We start from the raw sequence: 17,939 nt of genomic DNA, 5'->3' as shown, positions 1-17,939 counted from the left end.
ACATGCAGTTTAGCTCAGGTTTATAAGGGTAATAATTAATTCAGCGATTTGAGGAGGGTTATACAGTAATTGAACATCTTGTCATTCGTTACTTTGTGTCACTCGAGGAGTGATGATGGACTTACTGCACATGTCATTGTGTTGAAACAGAAACATTTAACACATTAGAGGAAGAGGTGAATACAGTATAGAAATAAGGAAAACGCAGTACTAAAATACATTGATATATATATATATATATATACAGTATATATTTATGGTTACTAAAAAAGTTGTCAGGTAATCTGAAATGTGCAGATATATTATTTAACAAGGCTGAAACATCTTGAGGACATTAGATTACAACAACAGGAGTTGTTTTCAGTTGGATCTGCTAGTAGAAATGGACCCAATACAATAAATACATGATTTTAGATCTAACTGTGTAAGTGAGTGTGGTGAAGTGATTCTGCGAGAAAACTTAAGCATGACGTATTTACAACAGCGCAATAGTAAGAGAAAATTCTGTTCGCCAAGAACTTATTGATAATTAACATATACCCTTCACCCCCCATAATTCTCACCAAGGGCACAAGTCTCGAACATGAGCCAATGCAAATTACTCCCTTTCTCTGTTTGGTGACACGTACACATTTTCTTATCTTCATAAGGGCATTTTTAAATGTTACAGCGTGTTGATCAATTATGTTATGTTAATGTATAAGAATATAATTTAATGACCTTTGTGAAACTTTAGTATTGGGGAGATTTTGGATTTGAAACATTATGAGGGCGAGTAAATTCAATTCAGTTTTATTTCTATAGTGCTTTTCATCTGCATTGTTGCAAAGCAGCTTTATATGCATATCGTGCTTTTTTAGGTTATCTGTTCCTTTTAGGTTTTGTGTCAAGTAATGTTTTAACTCATTTTTTGTCAGATTTGTTGGAAAGACACATTTTCAGTCATGATATTGAAGTACACAACCCATTAAACCGAATGCCGGTGTATTCCTTCATTTGAATGAAATTATATTTAGCTGAACACAGATCACTGTGCTAATGTGATGACCAAGCCAAACGGATTCCCTTAGTTTCTTCATGTTGTCTGAATGATTGACATGTTATCGGTCGACGCCCTGGCCTATGAGAGCAGGCTAAGACCTGTAGACACGCCCACAGTGCAGAAATGCAGCCTAAACCGAGAGACAGACAGGACTGTGCATGTATGCAGATCAACATGGGACACAACTGTTAGTTACTTTCCTGAAGGACTTAATAAAAGTATGTAAGGGACTTTTTTCACTTTTGCGTAAAATGTAAATTTCTTTGCTTATTTATTGACTATGCACTATGCACACGACACAGTAAAACACGTTTGATGCCGTATTTCATTGTTTGCCGAGCTTTCACCGTGACAAGATTTGAAAACGTTTTCTTTTTTATCCTCTTCTATTTCAAGTTTCCGAGCAGGGTGAAGTTAATTGCTGTTCTCCTTACAATCTGCTTGGCATTGAACAGTCCAGAGATTTAAAAGCTTTGTGACAATAGCTGAGGAAACATCAGCTGTCATTTGATGTTCAGATAGGAATTTGGAGGAAATATGGAGTTCTCAGTTACACGTTGGCTTGATTTAATGGACTGATATGTGTCTCTTATGTACATTGTGTAGTGAAACTTTAAAAGCTCATTCTCTCTGAAAAAAACACACTGGAATATCTGGAAATCTTTGAACATGATGTTCTACAAATGCTATTGTAGGCATGACAATGTCCATATGCTGTTATAATATGAATTTTCTTGCTCGTTTGCAGAACTGAATCAGAATGGAAGCAAATAATGCAAGTGGGTCAGCCAATGACAGCCATCAGTACCTCTGTCATTTTAATGAAAGTTTCAAGTACATTCTTCTTCCGGTGAGCTACACTTTGGTGTTTGTGGTGGGTCTGGCGCTGAACATCACCGCCATGTATTTCATTCTGTTTCGAACCAGACGCTGGAAGCCCAACACCATCTACATGATCAACCTCAATGTTTGTGACACCCTTTACATCCTCACTCTTCCCTTCCTCATCTATTACTACGCCGACGGGAACGACTGGCCGTTCGGAGAGCCGATGTGTAAACTCATCCGCTTTCTCTTCTACACGAACCTCTATGGAAGCGTTCTCTTCCTCAGCTGCATCAGTCTGCATCGCTTTCTGGGCGTCTGTCACCCGATGCGCTCTTTGTCCTGGATGAACGCTCGGCGTGCGCGATTGATCTCCGTGTGCATATGGGTGACCGTTCTTATCTTCCAGTCGCCGGTCCTCTATTTCTCCAGGATGAACGGTATACGGGTGTGTTATGACACCACTAGCAAAGCGCTCTTTAATGATTTTCTGGTGTACAGTTCGGTGGTTATGGTCCTGTTTTTCGTCCTACCGTTTGGGGTGGTGCTGGTCTGCAACGGCCTAATGGTGAAGAAACTTCAAGAACCCGGAGTGGGCGATGGACCAACGTCGCAGCGCTCCAAGCAGAAGTCGGTGAAGATGATCATCATCGTCCTTCTGGCGTTCGTGTTGTGTTTTCTTCCCTTCCACGTGAACCGCAGTATATACTACACCTTTCGATACCTGGACAAGCAGGTGAGCTGCGAGATGCTGGAGTTTGCGAGCATGGCCTACAAGATCACGCGACCTCTGGCCAGCGCCAACAGCTGCATTGACCCCATCCTTTACTTCATGGCAGGACAGGACTTCAGAAACAGCATTAAGAGAAGGTCAAAATCAAACAAGAGGTCTGAAAATATCAAATCCCCTTCAACCACGCTATGACATCACATGAGCGAAAACAGTCAGGAGTAAATACTATAGTGAAAGGTTTTTTAAGCCATGACCCGTCCCGGGACCACGAACCCATGATGAATGACATCTGTTTTTGTTAAGACGTTTATGAAAGGTCACTGTTCGAAAATAAAAATGTGACCCTTGACCAAAGGCCATTTAATGGTATGTGAAGGACCACCTGCACGCCTAAATATATCTGCACTCAGTTGAAAACATTATTTCCAAAAACATTTCTGTTAAGGAAACATATAAAGTGGTATTGGAAGATCAGTGGCGGTTTTTCATATATGAGGTGTGTTGGGACAGTTATTATTTGCTCAAAGGCTTTTTAACTCCTGGCAGAAGAGATTGACTAAACTTCGGCTCACTTCCAGGTGTTTTGTAAGGAGTAACATGAGCGTTTTCGCACACCAACAAAATCTGCAACTCACTGTCAGGTTGACATTTAAGACACTCCTGAATATTCTTTGTCAATGAATATTAACGTTTTGTTCATAGTTTTTCATTGTAGATTTGTTCTGGGGTATCTGGTGGCACTTTAATAATGTAAAAAAGAATTGTCTTTTGCATTAAAATGTTCACTTTAATAGCAATTTCTATTACACTACTGACTGTTTTCGACTGTAAATATTCTTTAGAAATGATTCGATTTCTAGGACAAAAAAGTCTAACTTTATATAAGTGATTTTCTTTGACAGCACATTAGTAAACATTTTCATTTGTTTTAAGAGTTACAATGTAATGATCATTAAGATGAATTAAAAAAAAAGGAACAGCAATGTAGAGTTGAATTTATATCAGAGTTAACATTTGTATAAATCTTTTAGTTAAAGGATTTTGAACATAAACTAAATTGGTCTATGTGAAGTTTTGATTACATTACTCAGTTTTAACATCAGTTTTGCAAAAAGAACCAGTCTGTGTTTATCTGCTCCAGCAGATTTCTTTGAATATAGGATGTGAGTCATTTTCAAACGGATATTTTAAAGCTACGGAGAAGATTGTGTGAGATTCAAGATTGCTAAATATGTTTGATTATTTTAGACAATAAAAAGGTATAGGGAATGATTCTTTTAAGAGCCTCTGACTAAACTGAACCTTTTAGCATGTTTATTTTTAAGAGTGCAGATGAACTTCAAAATCTCTGAATCTCTTGAAAAAGTGTAATAATGTCATCTAGACTTAAAGGCATAGTTCACCCAAAAATAAAAATTATATCATCATTTATTTACCTTCATGTGGTTATAAAAACCTGTATGTGACTTTCTTCTGCAGAACGCAAAAGAAGATTTCGAGAAATGTCTCAGTGGTTTTGTTTGTTGGGTAAGTTACTCTGAAGAAGTTAATTAATTACTAGTTACTAATTCGATATTCAATAGTGTAATTAGATTACTGTACAAATTACTCACTCCAAAAAGTATTTAATTACTTTCGGTATCCTACATCAACCTTGATTAGTTAAGTGATTCAAGGAAAGACACGAAACAGCTAATTTCATTCATTCAAATAAATAAAAAATAATTACATAAATTATTCCTATTAACTGACCAAAGTATACAAATGTGAGAAGGATACATTGAAACATGCGTTTTAAAGTTAGACTTATAATTTTTATTTCATTTCCACTTTTGAATATATTACACAGTATTTAGTTCAATTACATCAGAAGTAACTGTAATTAAATTACAGACAAATAAGAGTAATCCCTTACTTTACATTTTCAAGGGAAAGTAATTAAATTACAGTAACTAATTACTTAGTAACGAGTTACACACAACACTGCCTATAAAGCCCTACATGGTTTAGCTCCTCAGTACTTGAGTGAACTCCTCTTGTATTACAGTCCTTCACGTGCATTACGCTCTCAGGCGTCCTGTCAGTTGGTAATACCTAGAATTTCAAAATCAAGTGCAGGTGGTCGATCCTTTCCCTATCTAGCACATAAACTTTGGAATAGTCTTCCCTGCACTGTCCGGGAGGCAGACACACTCTGTCAGTTTAAATCTAGACTAAAGACACATCTTTTAATCTTGCATACACTACACTTCAGAATATAAATCCTCTGAAGCGGCGACTTGACAAGTCTTCACTACGAAATTTAAACTGCTATTAGATTATTAATGATAATCTTAAACCTATAATCTACTTTATTACTAAATTTATTTTATTTTTATTTAGCTTTGTTGTGCAAGCACTGTCGAGCTTGTGCAGAGGCAGCAGTTTTTGCCAGAGGGGAACTGGAATCCCCTGGTTGGGCCTGGGATCTCCTGAGGTTTTTTTTCTCCATTGGAGTTATGGGTTTCCTCGCCTCGCCTTTGCATACTGTTTTGCACTGTTTGCCTGGCCGGGGGACTGCTTTAGAATTTTAAAGTTTTACTTAACTTATTTATTATTACATATAGGAATTTATAGTGTGCTTAATATTTGACCTGTGCTTCTCTCTCTTTTATCTTAAATGTGTGCTTCTCTGTGATAACCACTGTGCGTGTGTGAGTGTGTGCGCGTCCGTGTGTCTGTGTGTGCTAGTACGTGTGTATATTGTGTGTGTGGAGTTGTGAGTCCGTGTTTTGTATGTGGATGTGTTTGAACCGGTGTGTGTGTGTCTGTCTTCTGTGTTTTCACCTTTTTTGTTTTTACTTGTATAACTTTAAATGTTTTGCTTATAGTCAATATGTTTAATGTACAGCTGCTTTGTAACAATGAAAATTGTAAAAAGCACTATATAAATAAAGTTGACTTGACTTGACTTGACAATGGAAGTCAATGAGGGTCAGTGTTGTTTGGTTATCATCATTCTTCAAAATATCTTCTTTTGTGTTCTGCAAAAGAAAGAAACTCATACAGGTTTGATAAGACAAGAGAATGTGCATTTTTGGATGAAATAACTTCACATTTATTGTTGATGATTTACTGGCACTGAAACACAAACAACATGCTACTGAGTGTTTTTTTTATTCTCAAATATGCTACATGTGAAACATTTACCTTGGTTTCATTTCAAATATGCTCAACATGAAAACAAACAGAAATGCAGTAAACACAATGAGCCGTGTGCACATTTACTATTCAATGTACATAAAACACAAATGCAATGCAGCAATGCATGTTTAAAGTATGAAAAATATGTAAAAAGAATAAACAAAGAGAGACTACACTTGACGTCAGTCAGATGAGCATGCAGAAATTGTGCAGATCTGGGAAACCCCTCAACTGATCAGTTCTACAGTAATAAAGTAAATAATCCCTTTTTTTGGTGGGACAGTTACGCCAACCCGGGTTGAAACCACAAAAAATGACACTAAACTTCATTGAAAACCCAAAGTACAGTCATGTTGATAGGGGTCTGAATGATTGACATGCTATTGGCTGATGTCTAGCCAATGAGAGCAGGCTGAACATGAGCTGTACCGCCCACAGCAGAGAAATACAGAAACACTCAGAGAGAGAGAGAGAGAGAGAGAGAGAGAGAGAGAGAGAGAGAGAGAGAGAGAGAAAAGGGGTGTGAATGTATACAGTACAACGCATGAAGAAACAACTCTTGCATTCTTACATCTACCGGTAACATATGTAAGTGTATGCATGACTACAATAACATTAATTTACTAAATGATGTGTTTGCAAATTCAGTTGAATTTAATATTATTGTTATTTATTGTTTGTATCATTCGGTTTGTTGGGTTTTCATAGCGGGGAAACTTGAAACAAAACGTTATTTTCAATTTAGCTCAGTTCAAATTTGTTATCCTCACTCTTGGAAGACTTTCTGCGGCTTAATTGGTTTGTGACTTAAGGTTTTGGGATTGATTTCTAGAAAACACACATACTAATAAAATGTATAGCTTGAATGCGCTGTAAGTCACTTTGAAGAAAAGTGTCTGCTAAATGCATAAACGTAAATGTAAAAGAGGGATATGCCAAATACTAATATTCGTAATATGTTTTAAAAATGAATGAATTAATTAACTTCTCACTTAAATGATAAGGCTGATAATATAATTTGAAAACACAATGTTTGAATAATATTACACTCACCGTGTTTCTGTTTTATGAGGATTTTACGTAGATATAATGACATTTATATTACATTTACATTTACGCATTTGGCAGACGCTTTTATCCAAAGCAACTTGCACTGTATGTTTCTGAGTATGTGCTTAATGACCGTTAAACTACTGTAAAATATCCTTTCTGTCTTAAAATTTCAAGTACAATCAACTTGGCATTCGTTTCAACTTACTGTTTCAAGTTTTGGCCAGTGATGAGTTGATTTTAATTCAAAATCTGAAGTTGAAAGAGCTTAAATGTGATGAAATAATGTTAACACGCTGAGATGACTTGTAAAGCCAAGTTGATTGTACTTAAAAATGTAAGACAACAATGATTCTTTTTACAGTCCCTAATCCTCAGAGAAACAACAATCTGTACATTTTCAGAAAATTTAGTTTAGTAGGATTTGTGAGCTGTTTTGCTTACGGGGCCTAAAAAAATGTGTCATTACCCCACACTTGTATTACCACACACACATTAGTGAGCATTTGATATGGAAAGGAAATTCTTCAGAAATTCTCAAGAGGTTTTTAGTTACTCTATGGGTTGATGTGCTTGACTGGTCGATATGATGTCTTGCATTCTGCAGAAATGACAGCTATGGGCGGTGCGATTACCAGATCTACCATTTAATCTTTAAAAGCTCATTTGTTCGTCTCTTGAGTCTGCGTGAAACCATTAGAGCGACTCTACCACTCTGAGAAGAACATTGCTGATGACAATATCTGAAACAATATCTGCATCCTGTGTTTGTTTGTGGGCATATTCTTAAAAAAATCTTTAAAAAGTCTTGTTTCATTGTTCAGATGTGGTTTTTTTCTCCGGCAGGTCTGAGATCAGAATGCTCAATTACACAAAAGCAGCTAACAACAGTGAATTGTACAAATGTCCATTAGAGGAAAGTTTCAAGTACATTCTTCTTCCGGTGAGCTACACTTTGGTGTTTGTGGTGGGTCTGGCGCTGAACATCACCGCCATATATTTCATTCTGTTTCGAACCAGACGCTGGAAGCCCAACACCATCTACATGATCAACCTCAATGTTTGTGACACCCTTTACATCCTCACTCTTCCCTTCCTCATCTATTACTACGCCGACGGGAACGACTGGCCGTTCGGAGAGCCGATGTGTAAACTCATCCGCTTTCTCTTCTACACGAACCTCTACGGAAGCGTTCTCTTCCTCAGCTGCATCAGTCTGCATCGCTTTCTGGGCGTCTGTCACCCGATGCGCTCTTTGTCCTGGATGAACGCTCGGCGTGCGCGATTGATCTCCGTGTGCATATGGGTGACCGTTCTTATCTTCCAGTCGCCGGTCCTCTATTTCTCCAGGGTGAGAGACAATAGCGATGATGTGGTCTGTCATGACACCACAATCCAAGCGCTCTTTAATGATTTTCTGGTGTACAGTTCGGTGGTTATGGTCCTGTTTTTCATCCTACCGTTTGGGGTGGTGCTGGTCTGCAACGGCCTAATGGTGAAGAAACTTCAAGAACCCGGAGTGGGCGATGGACCAACATCGCAGCGCTCCAGGCAGAAGTCGGTGAAGATGATCATCATCGTCCTTCTGGCGTTCGTGTTGTGTTTTCTTCCCTTCCACGTGAACCGCAGTATATACTACACCTTTCGATACCTGGACAAGCAGGAATACTGCGATGGGTTGAACAAATCTAACATGGCCTACAAGATCACGCGACCTCTGGTTAGTCTCAACAGCTGCATCGACCCCATCCTTTACTTCATGGCGGGACAGGGCTTCAGAAACAGCTTGAACAGAAAGTCTAAAAAAAGGAGTGACAGTGTCAAATCCCCCTCAACATTACTCGGCACAACAAATGACATACATATGAATTATTTAGCATGACAAGATTCACAATACACAGCATGAATTGTACACATTCATGCATCTTTTAAGCTTGACGGTCACGTGTCTTCATTAGTTTGCATGGAACAAGATTTCTGTAGATTAGAAAAAACATATCTCTATCCCAAAGCCTAACCACGAGCATCTCTAAAATCCTATCCAATAGCCCTAAACTGTTGTGAACGTATTCCTCAAATCTTTTTAGTTGATTGTAATGTTGTCCCAGCACCTCCCACCTGGAAAAACCAGGAAAGCCAGAGACACAATTCAGAGTTCTAGAGAAATGAGATATGCTGAAGGGGTTTTATTAGTTCAAAGGTTTTTCCTCTCGTGGGCTGAGTTGTTGACTTCAGACAGGTTCTTTGCTCGAATTCATGTTTTGATAGGAGGGATTGAGGGGTAATTTATGGGTGCCTTCCCTAGATGTACAATAAAAGACCTCAGTGGGCCCCTTCCTTCACATTCCTGCTTGTGTCCCCGACAACGGTCCTAACTCAAGGCGTAGACGAAGATTTATGATAATGAATTGCATGTGCAGTCATGATCAAACGTTTGTGTCTTGTTTTGTTACAATAAGTTATCCGAAAACATTCAGCAGTCATCAGTTTTATCTGTTGATCTTCAGTTTCGTCACTAGGCTTGTTGCTCACTTCAGCTGTCTTCCCTGGTATTATGTGCTGCACCATGAAGTTATTTTTTTCAGAAAGCATCTAGTACGAATTTAAATGAATGTAGTGTATTGCTTTATTTTACAACGAGCAACAAGCCTAGCATTGTAACGAAACTGAAGATCAACATATGAAACCAATTTTTGGATAACTTTATTGTAACAAAACAAGACACAAACGATGGCCTTACATATAAAACCAAATGATAGTATGCAATAAATACTCCCCTTAAACATACTCAATGCTAGTTTTTGTGTGTCTCATGAAGAGAAACTCACATAGCCTACTGTATGCTCGAGCACCCACAGCATCGTCGCCTCGGGCTTCAGGTTACTGTCAGAAGGAACGTGATTTATTTCAAAAGGAGCTGATCCTGTTTGAGCACATCGCCACTGAGACATTTTACTATGTGTTAAAACAACCTAAAATGCTTCCTGATGAAAGCACTTACATACTTGGATGGATGGATGGATTTTGGATTCAATTTATTGTCATTGCACATGTACAAGTACAAGGCAACGAAATGTGACCTCTGCATTTAACCCATCCAGAGAGTAGTGAACACACGTACCCCCGGAGCAGTGGGCAGCTATCACTACAGCGCCCGGGGAGCAAGTAGGGGTAAGGTGCCTTGCTCAAGGGCACCTCAGTTGTTACCCGCCGGCCCTGGGAATCGAACCGGCAACCTTCTGGTCATGAGTCCGACTCTCTAACCATTAGGCCACAACTGCCCCCTGCTTGTATAGTTATATGCAAATCAGGATGCTGAAGTCAAACAAGGACAGAAAACGTCCAGATGTAAAAAAAAGCAATGTCAACATGTCTGTCTTTCATATGTAACTATGACGATATTCTGAACTTTCAAAGAAATATTTTGAAAGGACGCACGTGAATGCTGTATAAAATTTCATTTTACATGAAATGAACATGTAAATGTCAATAACAAAACTGTGATGCTAACCTTGAGTAGCCTTACATGGCATATGACTGTATAGAATAATAATAAATGAAGAAGTAAATTTATAAATACACAATGAAAGAAATAAATGTAACAAATGATATAAAATTATAAATCGTAATATATGTTTTTATTGATCTCAATAGTTGTGTCATTATTTTGGTCAATCTTCAGTTTTTATTAACCTGTTAAAAACAGTAAAGGTGAGATGAAAGATATCTGGTGTTCGAAAAAGAACCATGCAAAGGAATTTACTAAATCTTAAGCGTTTAAAGATAAAGAGCCATTTTTTGCTTTTGCCAGAATGAAAGAAGTGTCTGATGCACGTCTTGTACAGAAAAAATGTACATACTCGATAAAGTGAGTGATTTTAAATGTGTAAGGATCAGAAAAAGAAAAAAGTCCAAGTTAATATGAAAGAATTGCAAGATTGAATCAAATCACCTGTTCGATTTAATATGATAATAGATGGATCACATGAGATCTGTTTATATATCCCTGTTGCAAAAACCAGCATATGCTGGGTTAAGTATGTTTTGATGCTGGTTTGTGCTCGTTTAAACTGGTCACATGCTGGTTTAAAGGAGACATCAGATGAAAACCCCACTTTTTCTGTGTTTAAGTGCTATAATCGGGTCCCCGGTGCATCTAGCAACCCAGAAAACGTGAAAAAGAAGAACCCAGTAAGTTTGTTTTGGTGTGCCTTTCCCTGAAAGCATGCGAGAAATCGAGCCGTTCAGATTTCGCTCCGATTGTGACTTCCAAAGCGGATTTTATTATAATGTTACCGCCCCTTAATCTACACCCACCGCGCTCCGCCATTGTTGTTTTCACAAGCGACAGCGGTGTACGTGACGCCGTGGCTAAAGTTCATGGACAACATTGTAGTCACTGCACAGAGTCCAAACCTAGGAAGAGACAGGAGTGGATTTATTTTATTTTTAGTGGAAATCCATCAGAAACCATAAGTAAAAAACCTGCTTGTTTGTGCGAATCACTTCAAACCGGAGTGCTTTTTCAACCTGGGACAGTACAAGCAGGATTAGCTTCAAAGTTGTTCCTCAAGAGGGATCGAGACCGACTGAACGAGACAAAACTGCCGATGTAAGTAATATTCATCATCCGTCTGAACTGACGTACATGTACCGTATATATAGGAGGATAACGTTAGCATATGATAGCGAAGGGAGCTAAGTCAGTCACGGGCTAATAGAACATTCAAAGCCAGTGTTAAACGTACTGTATATAAGTGCAGATGGACACTTGGAGTTTAGCTGTATGAATGTTAATACATTATGTGCATTAATATGTTCAGCTGCGGCAAGCTGTTTGTTTTGCTAATGAAGAGGGGCGAACACTGGGGGTTAGTTTCGTTTTAAACGTCTCAAATCATTCGTGTTTATAGGCTGAAAAATCTGTCACAGCAAACTAGCTCTTACGTTTTGTGTGTAACGTTATAACTTGTCAATGACAAGCTCTAAAATCCATGTAATTCCGCTGAGATCTGCAGTGGGGCCGTGGATTTTAGGTAAGCATACACGCACAACGTAAGCGCATTAGGATGCGCTGTTTGCTGTGACTGATTTTTTTTGTCTCTGGACGAATGATTTGAGACGTTTAAGACGAAACTAACCGCAGAGGAATTCAGGAAATATAATTTAGCTAAACCATTGCCATGGCAGTTACTACACGTGTGTTGTGTTGACACGCCGGACGGAAGGGGGGTGGGGTTCACTGTAACTCATTATCAGTTAAAGAGACATGCACCTAAACGGGTTGCTGTGAGCATAGCTGTTTTTGACGAGGCAAGAAGGGTTTTGTTTACAAAGCCATTGAGTGTTTTTAAGCTAAATATGTTCCAGACATTTCATGAAGACCCTAATAAATCATACCATCTTGTTGAAAGTGCTCGTCTGATTAGACCTTTAAGCAGGGCTGCGTTCAGCCCCGACAAAACGTTGCAAAACATTTTTTAAACGGAAACGGTGGTGCGGTTGAACACCCTGTTGTGATGACACAAGAGTTGAACTATGGCAGCTGAGAAGACCATTATTTGTTTTCTTTTTGAAGAATTTTCGGAGCCTGATGAAATCGTTATCAATGTGTTGAATACTGCAAAATACATCTCTTCTAATATCTTCAATTGTTGCGTATACCGAGCTGCAGCGGACACATTTGTAAACGACTTTACTTGGACCCATTGTGCGAGCTGTCTCTTTAATACCGCGTGGGTTATATACATGTTACTGCTGATTGGGCCGACATTCTTGACACACCCACCAAACAAGAGAAAACGTATCTCGAACCCTGTTGCACACCGTTTCCAGGAAACGTGTCGTTCAAAGCAGGAACCGTTATGGTGTGTTTTCACTGGCGCGGGAGCAGAGCGAGCATTTTCAATTCATTTGTGTGAGAGCTGCGCTTGACGCTCACGTGTTGCATTATGGGACCAACAGCGGGCGGAGAAGGCATTGGGAGCGTCAAAAAGTTAGGCTCTTCTTAACTTTATGCAAATATCAAGCAACAAACGCCGGGCGACAGCCAATCGCTGTAAACAGTAGGCAAGCCAAGATTATGACCTATGTTTCCGACTGCTTGCAAATGGTGGATTCATTTCGGAGGCGTGTTAGCATAAAATTAATGACACGCCTTGAAGCTATGGGGATCCATAAAAAAAGTGTTGATTGAGTTGTACAATACAATTGTCTATGTCTACTGTTATTGCCTGTGTTTTATTTGTTTTTGGTATGCATGTACGTATGTCGTCTGTTTATGTCGTCCTCCCTGTCATCTGTATATGTTGTCCTCACTGTCGTCTGTTTGTGTCGTCCTCCCTGTCGTCTGTATATGTCATCCTCACTGTCGTCTGTATATGTCGTCCTCATTGTCGTCTGTATATGTCGTCCTCATTGTCGTCTATGGAAATCCAAGAGGGTCAAAAACGCGCAAATTTTAACACGTCAACAACGCGTCGAGAACGCGTTGTTTGCGCGTAGAATACGTGTTGTTTGCGCATAGAATACGTGTAGTTTACAAGTTAAAAATCGACGCGTATTTGACGCGCAAACAACACGTATTCTACGCGCAAACAACGCGTTCTCGACGCGTGACGTCATCTTTACTGTTGTTCTGTCGTCCTTACTGTCGACTGTATATGTCGTCCTCCATGTCGTCTGTATATGTCTGAGGGACGACAGGGAGGACGACATATACAGACAACATGGAGGATGACATTTACAGACGATGTGGAGGACGACATATACAGACAACAGAGAGGACAACATATACAGACGACAGGGAGGACGACATATACAGACGACATGGAGGTTGACATATACAGATGACATGAGGACATCATATACAGATGACAGGGAGGACAACATATACAGTACAGACGACAGGGAGGACAACATATACAGACGACAGGGAGGACGACATATACAGACGACAGGGAGGACGACATATACAGACGACATGGAGGTTGACATATACAGATGACATGAGGACATCATATACAGATGACAGGGAGGACAACATATACAGTACAGACGACAGGGAGGACAACATATACAGACGACAGGGAGGACGACATATACAGACGACAGGGAGGAAAACATATACAGACGACAGGGAGGACGACATATACAGACGACAGGGAGGACAACATATACAGTACAGACGACAGGGAGGACGACATATACAGACGACATGGAGGTTGACATATACAGACGACATGAGGACGACATATACAGACGACAGGGAGGACAACATATATAGTACAGACGACAGGGAGGACGACATATACAGACGACATGGAGGTTGACATATACAGACGACAGGGGGACAACATGTACAGATGACAGGGAGGACAACATATACAGACGACAGGGAGGACAACATATACAGACGACAGGGAGGAAAACAAATACAGACGACAGGGAGGACAACATATACAGACGACAAGGGAGGACAACATATACAGACGACAGGGAGGACAACATATACAGACGACAAGGGAGGACAACATATACAGACGACAGGGAGGACAACATATACAGACGACAGGGAGGACAACATATACAGACGACAGGGAGGACAACATATACAGACGACAGGGAGGACAACATATACAGACGACAGGGAGGACAACATATACAGACGACAGGGAGGACAACATATACAGACGACAGGGAGGACAACATATACAGACGACAGGGAGGACAACATATACAGACGACAGGGAGGACAACATATACAGACGACAGGGAGGACAACATATACAGACGACAGGGAGGACAACATATACAGACGACAGGGAGGACAACATATACAGACGACAGGGAGGACAACATATACAGACGACAGGGAGGACAACATATACAGACGACAGGGAGGACAACATATACAGACGACAGGGAGGACAACATATACAGACGACAGGGAGGACAACATATACAGACGACAGGGAGGACAACATATACAGACGACAGGGAGGACAACATATACAGACGACAGGGAGGACAACATATACAGACGACAGGGAGGACAACATATACAGACGACAGGGAGGACAACATATACAGACGACAGGGAGGACAACATATACAGACGACAGGGAGGACAACATATACAGACGACAGGGAGGACAACATATACAGACGACAGGGAGGACAACATATACAGACGACAGGGAGGACAACATATACAGACGACAGGGAGGACAACATATACAGACGACAGGGAGGACAACATATACAGACGACAGGGAGGACAACATATACAGACGACAGGGAGGACAACATATACAGACAACAGTAAAGATGACAGAACAAAAGACAATAAGGACAACAGTAAAGAAGACAGAGAAAAGGACAGCAGGATGACAAATTAAGACGACGTCAACACACAACATACACGTCAACATATACTGATTTACCTGAACAAGTAGGCAATGACCGTAGACAAAGACAAATGTATAATACAAGGCATAAAGCAGTCAACACATTTTTGGCACAAATGGAACCTCATACCATACATATGAAGCGAACGCGTTTCAGCCTTGTAAGCGGCACGCTCCGCAGTAGTGGAAACGCACCAACGCTGGATTCACACGGAGCGTCAGCGTCAGCGTCAACGCTTCTCATTAGGCTTGTTCGACTTGATGCGGCGCCGCAAGATCCGACAGGCGGATGACATCAAATTGCTTCGAGAGCGATTCGAAAGCAAACTATTTATCGTTTCTCGAATCGCTCTCGCGGTACTTTGATGTCATCCGCCTGTCGGATCTTCGGCGCCGCATCAAGTCGAACAAGCCTATTTACTTTGAATGGGTGACGTCATGCATTGCCGAACTGAATTGTGGGTCCGTCAGCGTCGCTTCACTGGCGTTGCTTGCGGCAAGAAGTTGAACATTTCTCAACTTTTCAAGCGCCAACGCAGGCAGCCAATCAGATCACCTTATGCAAATAACCTAGTGCAGGCACCAGCCAATTGCGTTCATGCAATACCGGAGAACAATTTAACTGGCTGTTGTCACTATGACGATGGCGTCGGCCACGCTTCAGACATGCCCTCCGTCAAGCGGTAACGCTGACGCTATGGCGTTATTTTAATGACAAATGTCGCGAGCGCATTATTACAAGGCGAGAGCGCATTCTTGTAATACGAGCGCGCGAATCTCTCCGCTCGCACGCCGATTTCCTTTGCTCATGCACAAAACTGGAAGCGCGCTTTCAATTATACGCTGCTCTCTTATGAATTTTCTCTCCTCTCGCTCAGTGAGCATGTACGCACTCAAAATGCGTGCCGTGCGTCCATGAATCCTTTGGTACTTTTGCTCTCGAGAGGTCCTCCTGTGTGTTCCAGGCATTATAGGCTATCAAAAGTAGTCAACCAATCAGGGATAGGCTTCCACGGCGGGCCAATGAAAACATGACATCTTAACTACAGTAGGCCTAATTGTTAAAAATGCTTGATGAAGAGTTGTTTTTTGTGTTCTTTTCTACAAAAGTGTCATGTTAATGTGTAATTCTTGTAAAATAGTATATTGTAAATTGCTGAGTTTCATTCTTATAAAATCTTTTAATATATAAATCTTTTAAAGAGTGGATTCTTGCGTGTGGGTAGGTGGGTGGATGGGGGGCACCTCTGGGGCTGTTGCCCAGGGGCACCATGAGGTCTTAATACGCCTCTGGATACACCACGATCTCAGGTAACAATTTTAATATATTTGATGCAACATTATTAATCAAATGTATATTAGAAATGAAGGGTAAGGGAGCGTTTGGTATATTGCATAGAAGTTCAGTTTTATGCCCTGAACTTCTGGAACACTGAATGCAGAACACTTACAGTGTCTGTCTGCAAATGCATTATATGCATAACCAAATAGGTATAGACTATTATATGATATTTCCAAATGCATTCCCAATCTGTTACTATAAAATAAAATGCTAAAATAATCTAAAATCGTCACCATGATAATTAAAGAGTGTGAAGCTGACGTCATGCCCTATGTTGCATCTTGGGAGGATCATACTCCATGGCTATTATTGTTTTGATATGTACCATTACTTGTAGTAAATATTATTTTAGAATAAAGCTAACTTAAGACACCAATCTAAATTGTTCTGTAATCAATTTAGTACTATTTTGACAATACTGTGTTTAGTGTACGACATGCATGAGGACCACATGAACTTGAGGGTGTTGGCCTGTTTTGTCTGAATAACATGGTAGTTAAACTGACTAGGATGTTTATATGTAGCCTACAAAGCATCCTAATGCCCCGTTCATTTCTAATACACATTTGATTAATAATGTTGCATCAAATATATTAATATTGTTACCTGAGAACGTGGTGGATCCATCTTGCTTCGTTGAATACGTCGAGTCACTTTCAACCAATAAGATGCCATGTAAGAGGTCGCGTTTTCATTGGCCCGCCGTGGAAGCCTATCCCTGATTGGTTGACTACTTTTGACAGCCTATAATGCCTGGAACACACAGGAGGACCTCTCGAGAGCAAGAGTTCCAAGGGATTCGTGGACGCACGGAACGCATTTTGAGTGCGCACGCTCACTAAGCGAGAGGAGAGAAAATTCATAAGAGAGCAGCGTATAATTGAAAGCGTATTACAAGAATGCGCTCTCGCCTTGTAATAATGCGCTCGCGACATTTGTCATTAAAATAACGCCATATGACGCCCCGTGTGATCGGAGCGTAAACGTTGCGCACCGGTTTGAGCTTGAACGTGCCCCTGGTCATGTGCTGGTTTAAACTGGTCATGTGCTGGTTCCTCACCAACTCAGGGGCATGTTCAAGCTCAAACCGGTGTGCAACGTTTTGCTACGGTTTCCGGGTTGAACGACACGTTTCCTGGAAACGGTTTGCAACGGATTGAGATGCGTTTTCTCTTGTTTGGTGGGCGTGTCAAGAATGTCGGCCCAATCAGCAGCAACATGTATATAACCCATGCGGTATTAAAGAGACAGCTCGCACAATGGGTCCAAGTAAAGTCGTTTAAATGTGTCCGCTGCAGCTCGGTATACGCAACAATTGAAGATATTAGAAGAGATGTATTTTGCAGTATTCAACAC

At 40.4% G+C, this 17,939-nt stretch overlaps 2 protein-coding genes across 2 annotated transcripts; both read left to right on the top strand.

Moving 5' to 3' along the window:
• Nucleotides 1-1,177: 1,177 nt before the first annotated feature.
• Nucleotides 1,178-5,548, top strand: LOC130562869 (P2Y purinoceptor 2-like). The gene is made up of 2 exons (XM_057348172.1): nt 1,178-1,260; nt 1,791-5,548. Exon 2 carries the CDS (start codon nt 1,803-1,805, stop codon nt 2,790-2,792), a length of 990 nt encoding a protein of 329 aa, XP_057204155.1. The 5' UTR covers nt 1,178-1,260; nt 1,791-1,802; the 3' UTR covers nt 2,793-5,548.
• Nucleotides 5,549-6,284: 736 nt separating this feature from the next.
• Nucleotides 6,285-10,430, top strand: LOC130562931 (P2Y purinoceptor 2-like). The gene is made up of 2 exons (XM_057348272.1): nt 6,285-6,371; nt 7,680-10,430. Coding segments are annotated over exons 1-2 (1,038 nt in total). The 5' UTR covers nt 6,285-6,369; the 3' UTR covers nt 8,716-10,430.
• Nucleotides 10,431-17,939: the final 7,509 nt, after the last annotated feature.

The sequence above is a fragment of the Triplophysa rosa genome, linkage group LG12 (assembly GCF_024868665.1).
Source record: "Triplophysa rosa linkage group LG12, Trosa_1v2, whole genome shotgun sequence".
Classification (NCBI taxonomy): domain Eukaryota; kingdom Metazoa; phylum Chordata; class Actinopteri; order Cypriniformes; family Nemacheilidae; genus Triplophysa; species Triplophysa rosa.
Note: the sequence above shows the minus strand (reverse complement) of the source record. Positions and strands in the feature narration are given on the sequence as shown.